The sequence below is a fragment of the Panthera uncia genome (assembly GCF_023721935.1).
Source record: "Panthera uncia isolate 11264 chromosome C1 unlocalized genomic scaffold, Puncia_PCG_1.0 HiC_scaffold_4, whole genome shotgun sequence".
NCBI lineage: Eukaryota > Metazoa > Chordata > Mammalia > Carnivora > Felidae > Panthera > Panthera uncia.
In genome coordinates this window covers 93,907,739-93,917,785 of record NW_026057585.1, presented here as the reverse complement: position 1 = coordinate 93,917,785, position 10,047 = coordinate 93,907,739, and the positions used below count along the sequence as shown (strand labels likewise).

The 10,047-nt window shown below is 56.0% G+C and overlaps 1 protein-coding gene across 2 annotated transcripts in view; it reads left to right on the top strand.

The window, feature by feature from the left end:
• Nucleotides 1-8,962, top strand: part of LOC125913085 (kazrin) — a 75,798-nt gene extending 66,836 nt beyond the window's left edge. For both annotated transcript variants that reach the window (XM_049618041.1, XM_049618042.1), the window contains exons 5-7: nt 1,973-2,103; nt 4,951-5,001; nt 6,350-8,962. In XM_049618041.1, coding sequence (XP_049473998.1) covers nt 1,973-2,103; nt 4,951-5,001; nt 6,350-6,517 — 350 coding nt within the window. In that variant the 3' untranslated portion in view covers nt 6,518-8,962. The remainder of the gene's footprint in view (nt 1-1,972; nt 2,104-4,950; nt 5,002-6,349) is intronic.
• Nucleotides 8,963-10,047: the final 1,085 nt, after the last annotated feature.

The following is a 10,047-nucleotide window of genomic DNA, read 5'->3' as shown; positions in this document are numbered from 1 at the left end:
CGGGGGGGGGGGGGGCGCCCCCCGGGTCGCGGGGGGGGGGGGGGGGGGGGGGGGGGGGGGGGGGCAGAGGCCACAGGCTTGTTGTAACTGAGAAGTCTAAGAGATGGACTTCAGGCACAGCTGGCTCCTGAAGACCGGATGCTACCTGGGGCCCCCGCCTCTCCCCTCCACCTGCCTCCATTCGGCCTCATCTTTAGGCCCTCTCTTTCCACAGAGCAGCAAAACGGTCTCCGGGAGTTTCAGGCTTTTAAGGTCTTTAAGTGCAAAAGTCAGGAGAAAGAAAAACTAAGCGCTTTCTCTGGGTTTATGGTAAATCCCGAAGGAGGAGTCTGATTGGCCCGCGTGGATCACGTGCCCACCCCTGGACCAATGACTGTGTCCAGGGAGCGGGAACACGGATTCTCCAGCCTGGGTCTCACGGGATCCTTTGGCAGGGGAGACCGCAGGGCTCCTCGCAGTCACGGGGTGTGTGGGAGGGCCACAAGTAAACGTCACACGTGTTCCCTCCGGGCACTGGTGGGAGGAAGGGTGCGGCCTCCGGGCAGCGTCTGTACCCACTGGCCGTGGTACAAGCCCCAAATCCCTCCGCCCGTCCGCAGCCCGCCTGGCTCTGTCCCTGTGTTGAGTGGCTGCCTCTGGGCGACGCGTGCAAGTTGGGGGTTGGCGGCTGGCCTTTAGAGCCCGCAGGTGCTGCCGTGGCCCAGCTGGGTACCCAAGTCCCCGACCGCAAAGCCCGCTGTCCACCCCTCTCCCCCGCCAGCCCCCACATCGAACCGTACGGCCACTGGCAGGAAGGACGATCTTTGTCGTGATGCAGCCCAGTCCGCTCCCTGCTCCCATGCTGCCTGCGTACAGGAGGCCCTCAGTCCGTCTCGTTCAACAGGGAGTGAAATCGGCGGAAGACGGGCTCTTTGGTGGGGGAAAGCGTGGGGAGAGCGGACAGTTGGGGGAGGCCTCTCTCAGGACAGGCGGAGCGACGTGAACGGTGATAATTCCTCCCGATGGAGCAGCGGGACCAGCCAAGACGGAGGCAGGAGGGAGATGGCCTGTGTCAGGCACTGTCAGAAAGCCAGTGTGATGTGAGCCAAGGCTGCTAGGGTGGCCGGGGCCACCTCCCTTTGGGCCTTGGGGGTTTTCCCCCGCAGGGTGACCAGATGCCCGGCTCTGCTGCAGCGTGAGGAATGGAGTCAGCAAGGACTCCCGTTCAGTGGAGGCTGGGAGGCCGCACGGTCTTCCCGGTGAGAGACGGCAGTGGCTTCGGCCTGGGTAATGACAGCGGGGTTGGAGAATAGTGGACGGATTTGGGGCACCTGGGTGGCTCAGTCGGTTGAGTGTCCGACTTCGGCTCAGGTCATGATCTCGCGGTTCGTGGGTTCGAGCCCCACGTCGGGCTCTGTGCTGACAGCTCAGATCCTGGAGCCTGCTTTGGATTCTGGGTCTCCCTCTCTCTCTCTGTCCCTACCCTGCTCATGGTCTCTCTCTGTCTCAAAAATGAATTAATGTTAAAAGTTAAAAAAAAAAAAGAAGTGGACAGATTGGGGGTTGTGTTTGAAGGTGCTGATGACTGGGTGCTGGGTGTAGGGGAAAGAGGGAACCCAGCGGTGGCCGCTAGGCTTCTCACTTGGGAAGCTGGTGTTGACCAGCGGTTAGGATTGAGCCAGGTCTAGGGAACGTCCAGCTGGTGAGAGCATGGTGAGGACAGTCATCAAGGTCCCTGGAAACTCGGGCCTCTTCTCCTTCATTGCGGTTAGGAGAGGGCCACCTCGGATCCAGAGGCCATGCCGGACCTTCCCAGGAGCTGCCGTTTGGCCGTGTGTGGGTCTGTGGAGTGGAGGGCAAAGGGCTAGACAGTCTCTTCTCTATGCCTCGGCATTGTCACCTGCGTAATGGGAGCACAGGGGCGCCACTGCAGGGCGGCACAGGCGAGGACATGCTCTCCACCCCTCACTCACCAGCTGTCCCTGCTTTCCAGCGGTCAGGGTGAGCCCCTGCCACTCGCGGCAGCCCTCTGTCATCTCCGACGCATCTGCCGCCGAAGGCGACCGGTCGTCCACGCCAAGCGACATCAACTCCCCTCGGCACCGGACGCACTCCCTCTGCAACGTAAGGCCAGCAGCAGCAGGGCCTGGGCCCCGGGCCCTTGCCTGGAAACCGCAGGGGCGGGGTGGAGGGGTGAAGACGTACCCGCTGTTTCCTCTCGTCCACCCAGGGAGCACTCTGGCGAAGGCATTTCCTGTTCTGTTCTCTCCTTTTGCAAGAAGAGATGGATGTGGGGAGAAAGGAATGAGGCCTGTTTGCTCCTTGTGTCCGGGAGGGCCAGAAAAACCCAGAGGAAGGCGGGCCTGGGTCGGCTCAGGGTCCGTGCAGCCTGGATTACCTCTGGTCTAGGACTGCGGGCCTCTCCTCAGAGGTTCCTTTGGGGCCTTACCAGCACCCTTCACTTCCATGGAGAGCCAGCTCTCAGTCCTTCATCCTGGGATAAGCCAGGTTTTGTTTTGTTTTTTAGTTTCCAGGAGTCTGGGCAAATGCTACTTCTGGAGAGGTGTCCCACGAATTTGTTCTCGGGTTTTTTTTTTTTTTTTTTTCTTTTGCTTAATCAAATGCTCTTTGATGGCATACTGGGCACCAGCTACCAAAAGGTGCGGGTCCCTGGCCACCTCACTCTTGGTGACCGGCAGAGCAGACAGTCGGGCTCCCGAGAAGGGGACGAAGGTGGGTCAGGCATCTGAGGACAGGAGGACACCATGTGGACACTGGATCCGGGGTGTGGAGGCCACGCTACAGTTTTGTTCTGTCACGTGGTCGATACGACGGAGGGCGGCTCCCCTGCCGTGAAGGCAGAGACACAATAGAGTTAGGTGTTCAAGAACATGAGAAAGCTTTCTCAAAAATTCACTTAATGTTTTATTAACCAGTGAGACTGATAGGAGGAATGAGGTGAATACGGTAGGAAAGACAGACAAAATAACCATCACTTGCCACGGATCTGCTTTCCTACCTGGAAACTCAAGAGAATAACCTCCAAAGCTATTAGAACTGATAATGACCAAGTACATTAACGGGACTGGTTGAAAATCAGTGTAGAAAAATCAGTAACTTTTCTATATATGAATAATCGTACTGGAAAGTTTTGTCCAGTCTACAAGAACAATGGAGAGTAGCTAAAGACTACTACTAAAAGTAGCTAAGCCTGAAATGAAAATAGTTGCCTTCACCTGGCAACATGGACCGTAGGGATCGCTGGCCCGGGGCTTCATTCAGCCCGGGCAGGATGCCAAGAAGGTCGCTTCGGGCCTGAATCCCACTCAAGGCTGGGATTCTTTGTTAACTGGGGCTTTAAGGAAGCAATCTGTTCTTCTCTAGTTCCCACGACAGAACCCCGTGACAAAGGTGGTCTTGAAGGACAGAATGAGGGCCACTAGAGGGCCTCTGACATCTGTCCTCTGGTTCTGCGGGACCACTGATGGGCTGTACTCACAGCCAAGGGTCCCCCCATTCTTCTACCATGGGCCAGAGACTTAAGAGTAGCCATGCACACCCCAAAGGAGAAGACCTTCCCAGGTGCCATATTTTGTCTTCTTGTGGTGGGCCCAAGGGGGCTCTGATAGCCAAAATCCCGTAGGAAAGCCCATTCTCAGCACGGGTTCTCTAAAGACCTCTTGAATTGCATTTGGCCTAGCCTTTTGCTCAACTTGGCCTTGACACATACCGGCTGCTACAGGTGGCAGTCCAGCGTATTTATTTCCGAGATCACAGGGGCCCTGCTGCCAGGAAATGGGTGCTTTGATAAGCCAGTTGTCTGCACACAGCCATTTCAGTGGGCACCGGCTTCATTCTCTTCCCCATTAAGGTAGACCTATCTCAGTGGCCCCCCAGGTTAGTTTCTGTTTGCAAACCTTGGGCTGGGACTAAAGACTAAACTAGCATTTGTTCCATTCCCGCCCACCCTCAGCCACGTTCATCCCCCATTTCAGCAGATGTGCACACAGGTAAGCCAAGAAGAGCCTAGAAAAAGCACCAGGTAACCCTGTGTTCTCGGGCCTTGGACCTGGTACCAGCAAGAACAGGCCAGCCCAGACTAAGGACTTCCCCATCCTCTTACTCTGTGGCCACTAATTTAGAGCAGAGGTGGGGACCAAGTGCAGGGAAGTTGAAGACTGATGGACTTCGGCCCAAATGACATTGTTTTTTTCATGGATATTTTGCCTGCAATTCTGGAAACCACCATCAGAGGCCCCCCCTACTAATGACTTGTGATCCGTTTGCCCCCCAGGCAGGGCAGCCAGAGTCTGGGCTGTAGCGAAGGCTTTGCGTCCAGCCACCTTTGCCTGCCCACAGGAAAGCAGCACTGGACCAGGAAGAAACAGTCCCAGATCTGTTCCTGTTCCGCTTACAATTAGTTCCATCACGTTGGGTTGTCCAGAGCCTCTCTGGATCTGTAAATCAGGCTAATGAGCCCTGCCTGCACCCCCAGAGAATAAGAGATGCGTTGAATTGGGGGGGGGGGGGGATTAGAAGCTACATGGTCTCCCCTGTCTTCCTGTCCAGAAATTTTTTTGTGTGGTCTTTAAAACCATATTTCTTTATGAAAAATCCCAAGTATAAACAACCTCCAGTCCCAACTTGATGGGCCAAGTGGGACAGGAACTTAGAAGCCTTCAGTTGACTGATCTGTTGATCACTGGGTGTTGGGTGGGGGAAGGGGGTCATTGAGAGACCTGAGGAGGCAAGAGCACCCCAGGACCTCTGGACCAGGCAGCGTCTTGAACCCCAGGTGCCATTGCTGAGCCATCTGGGAGTGTCTGCTTCAGGGCGGGCGGGGGTGGGTTCCCCAGCACAGAGGCAGGGTGGTCCCCGAGAGAGGGCTTCCTTCCACGGAAGGCCCCACGGGCCACCTCTGCTCCCACGGGTCTCGCATCGGTTTCATCTTCTCCCTCTTTTTGGCTGCAGGGCGACAGTCCCGGCCCAGTTCAGAAGAACCTGCACAACCCTATTGTACAGGTAGGTGTGCCTCCCCTGGCCATTTGGGCCCACTCCCCCCACCGCTTGTTCCCCTGGGCCCTCGGCATCCCCACTTCCATTCTTGGACACCCAAGGCAGAGAAGAGTGAAGCCGCTGCTTCAGTCAATCCAGGTTTGGCGTCTGAGCCAGGCTCAGGGCCTCGTCTGCCCTCCCCTGTCCCCTTTCCAGTCCGCGGACCCACTCAGTGCATCATACATCCTCCGTCCCACTGCCCTGGTGAGTGGCTCCTGGCAGCCAGTGGTTGATGACCGAGGCCAGAGGCTCACTGGGTCCCCTGCTGCAAGAAACTGTTCTTTCAGTACCCTGTCAGCAGTGAGGAGGGGACCACAGGCAGGAAAACCTGAGCTGAGAGTCGAGAGGGGTCTCTGAGAAGGACGCTGTAGTCCTGGGGTCCCCAGATGCTGGTCTGTGCACGGCCCATCTCCATCAGGGTCCACCAGGAAAGACTTTGCAAATGCAGATTCCGGGGGCCTTTAAGCCTGAAGGATCTGAGCCCCCAGGTATGGGATGGGCCCTGGAATTCAGGTAATTCTGGTGTGTTTTGGGCACCATTAGTCTAACCTCCATCTTTTGCCCAATGACACTCCGTGTCTTTGTGTAAGGCACTCGACAGTTTGTAAAGCCCTCCTATAGACACCACCCTCTGGCCCATTAGCCCGCACAGGCGGCTATCTCCGACATCACTGTGGTCTTGGGCTGAGAGAGAGGCAGGGGGCACTCCAAGAGCCCATGGGTAGTGACCTAGTTAGGACGGGAACTCAAGCTCCAGCCTCCCCGCTCTAGTCCACCCTCTTGGCCAAGGCCTTAAGGTCCAGGGCCCTTGCTCGTGGCTGGCCCGAAGCTCAGGTCGCCCCCTTCCTCATTTTCCGGGCTCCCCTGGGGCTCCTTTGCCATGGGGACTTTCTTTTTACAGGCAACCCGTACCCCTGCCGCAGTGTCCCCGCAGACGAGGCCTGGGGCCCAGCGGGAGCCAAGTGCGCAGACGCGCTCCTGCAGGCCCTCAGGAAGCACCCCAAGGGTGTGGGCAAACTGACAGCTGTAGAGCGGCAGCTAGCGGTCATTTAAAGGGTTATTATAACGCGGCACTGCTGTAAGCACGGTGGTCCTCGCGGCCACCCTCACGGCGGCCTCGGGTGGGTCCCGCCGTGGTCCCAGAGAGCTTCCGCAACTGGCCCAAGTGGGCTCCGCCAGCGAGGAGGGGCAGACCCTGGCATTTCACCCACCCGTGGCCCCTGCCGCCCCCTGTTCCCCCGCCCCCCCACCCCGCACCCAGCTCAGGTGGCTTTGTTCTTCTCCTTCTACCCCCGCCGCCCGCCCGACTCCTCAGTCACTAGAGGATCTTGAAGACCAAAAACGGAAAAAGAAGAAAGAGAAGATGGGATTCGGCTCCATCTCGCGCGTCTTCGCCAGAGGGAAGCAGCGGAAGTCCCTCGACCCCGGCCTCTTTGATGGTACCGCCCCTGATTATTACATAGAGGAGGACGCGGACTGGTGATACCCGCCTCCCTGCGCCTGCCGCGCGCAGGCGTGTCTGTGCGTGTGGACGTGCGTGCGAGCGCGGGGGAGGGGGGGCGCGGCGGGGCGTGCGTGGCGGGGCGTGTGCGGGCGCGAGCTCCCGCGCACGTGGGTGCTGGGCGTGGCCGAGCGCGGGCCCCGCCCCCTGCGGCGCCACCTCTGTAATTGATGTACATACTCCAACCGTGTGTGACTCTGTCAACTCTCTGTCGTCCTCGGAGCGATACAGTCGTGTTGTTAATCTGGGTTTGTTTCTGTTTCTTTTCCGTGTTTTGTTTTTTTTTCTTTTTGTGCGGTTCGTTGGGTTGTTTTTTTTTCTCACCCTCCCCCCCCCTTCTCCTCCCCTCCTCCTTTTTTATGAAACTTGAAAACTTGAAGGACTGCTGTGTATTTGTAAATAACAAAACTATTGTGCACTCCGTGCTTGTAAATGTCCCTTGTCCAAACTGCTACTCTTGGAGCCCGTCTGCCCAAGGATGTGGTCTGTTTTTGCTGTCCCGTTCCCCCGCCCCCCCCCCGCCCCGCCCCCCAGGTGTGAACGCGTGGGACCAGACCCTGTCCCCGGGGCGCCGAGTCACTTTAATCCGCAAGCTGCCCAAGTGGTCGGGTAAGGTCGGCTCCTCGCCAAGACCCGGAGCCCGGCCAGGGGCTTGGGGGCGGCGGGGGGGGGGGGGGCGGCTTACCTTGGCTCGGCGTGCCGGAGGTCAAACGGGCTCTTTTTAACGGCCTGCCAGTTTTTAAATTGCGTTGCCGTTTCTTTCTTTATGGAAAAAAAAAAAAAAAAGAAAATTGTTCCGTTTAATTTATTTGCACAAACGCAGAAGACTTATTCTATCTAAATTATTACATAAATATTGGAATGTATATTTTTCCATGGGGTGGGCGGGAGGCGGGTGTTTTGTTGACTTGTCTGTTCTATTATCATGCTGCTGCCAAACTGTGCAAGGTAGACTTTAGGGTGGCCAGAACCCAAGGACCATTGGATTTCAAAGCTTGCTTTTTTCCGTTCTTTCTTCTCTTTCTCCCCCGTTCTTCGACCCCTGCATGGAAGTGCACTCCACCTTCCTTCCCACCCGTAGCTCTTCCCCCTTTCTAAATATCTATTTATTTATCTGAAATAAGGAAAACTGACCTCAGTGAGCAGAGGGCCAGCTGTGATGGTCACCTTCTCTTGGGTCTGTCTTTTGTGAGAGCGGTTGAGTTCAGAGTGAGACAGCCAATCACATGACCACAGGGTATGGCCACAGGGACCCTCGGCCCGAGTCGGTGCCACGAGGGGCCTCGAGAGGCCATAGGTTCTTCCCTGCAGCTGTGTCTTTCTCATCCTCGGGTCATTCTGCATGTTGGCCAGGCAGGTGTCCTTGGGGGAGGCACCCACCTCAAGGGGAGGGCTGCTGGGGACACAGTGTCCGGCATCAGAACCTCTCTGCCCTCCCCATTCTGGCTGGTTCCTCCAGCCACACTTAATAGAATCTCCCGGGATCCCTTGGGCCCTGTCCTCCCAACTTGTCACAACAGCCTGAGCCCCCTCACCCCAGGAGAGAAGAGCTGGCAGGAAATCGGCCCGTTTGGGGAGCAACATTGGCCCCAGGGAGGCTTCACCAGCAAAGGAACCGTGTGCATTGTAACGCCAGGTGATGGAGAACTCGTGAGCTTCTAAGCCAGGGCCTCCTAAGGCCTAAAACTAGCTTAACCTTTTCTTTTGTTGACCTGTGGATTTCCCCCCCCCCCCCCCACTTCACCTTAACTACTAACACAGCTCGATGACCCGCACCCTCTGCACAACAGTAGTGGCGCTTTCTGCTAACTGTAACATTTTCAGCACTTACAAAGAAAGGAGATTTGAAAGTGCTGGAGAATCTCTATCAGAAAGATAGGATATATTGTCCAAAGTCTCTAAAGCAAACAAAAAAGCACCAGTAGGCTGTTCCCTTTCCTTCTGACTCGGTGGGGGCTGGGGGCGGGGGGGCGGTTGCTGGGCAAGAGCAGGCAGGGTACCTAATAAGGATCTTTCGGGCCTCCTTCGGCTAAGCTGTTTAACCGAGCCTGGCGGTGAGGGAGCGCGGCCGGAGCTGACATCTTTCTCTACGGAGAGAGACTTTAGAAAACACTTTTCTTCCCCCATGATTTTTTGTTTCCTTTCGGTTGATTTTTATTGTTTGCCCTTTACTTATGAGAACATAAGATTGCAACCACTCCTGGTAATGATTCAGTAGTTCCTTTTCATTTCAGTTTTTGTAAATTAGGAGATAAATCTAAGAGTTACTAAGGATGATTTATTTAAGAGAACTACGTCAAATAGCGAATGAGTTATGGGTAAATTAGTTGAAAATAACTTTTCCCATGGGGAAGGTTTCTCGAAGGCATGGATGCAAATATAAAATATAAAAAAAAAAATCTAAATAAAGCTTATTTTAAAATATTATTGAACTCTATGTTATTTGAGTGCTTCTATCTTGCTCCGGGCGGGGGGCAAAGCCCCTGCATGGCCTGCTCCTTGAAATTCCAGGGCTGGGTCCGGAGGGGCCGAGGAAAGCTGGCTGAATTCTGGCTGAATTCTGGGCCCGTGGTGGGGGCGGAGGCCAGGGTGGCCTCCCAGAAACCTCTCACCTTGGCCGCCCTGACTGTAATTTGGGGGAGCTGTCAGCATCCAGGGCTGCCTGTGGTCCTATCGTGCCACCTGTAAGCCTGGCACCCTGGCCCTGAGTTCTCCAGTCCAGCGGCCCCGGTCAGCTTTCCTCTGCTTCCTTCTCTCCCCGGCCATCCTTCCAAAGGCCCAGAAACGGGCCTGTGAGTTTGGGGCATGTTACTTCCTGCAGACCTCAGTGGGCCTCTGCATCGTCCCAACGTCCCACCTACCCTGGGGACAGGAGAGGAGCTTAAAAGAGAAATCAATGGAGTCACAGGACTTTCCTGATCAAGCCAGTGTGGGCCAGGCTTTTTCGAGTCCCAGGAGATCCCTCCGATGCAAAGCCTGGGCCTCTTCCCAGTGAAACTCCACAGTGTTGCCCGAGAAGAGGTCACCCTGGGTACCCAACCCCCGATTGCAGCCAGGGCCTTCGACCTCTATCTCCCAACTTAAAGACAAATCCTCTCCAGCAATCAAACTGATGGAAGCCCCTGTCATTTCTGCTGGAAGAAAGCTCAAAGTTCTATGATCTATGAACCATGCCGAGAAGTCGTGCAGCTCAGGACTTCGGGGAACTTAGGGACGTCCACCCCGGCAGTTCTCAACCTGGCCACACGTTAGAATCACCTGCAGAGCTTGTGAAAACCGTTAACCGATGCCAGGCCACATCCCTGAATCAGAGCGTGGTTAAGCCTTCTCTGGTGCATTCTAAGGTGCAGTCAGCATGGAGAACCACTGGGCTGAGGAGGGTGAGAAGCCCAAACTTACATGCCACTGCTCCCCGCTCTCTGGCCTCATGCAGACATCACTAATCAATCAAAGAGCCCCTCCCACCCAGCCCAAAGCAGCCTCTGATTTCTTCACTTTACAAAGCCTCAGAC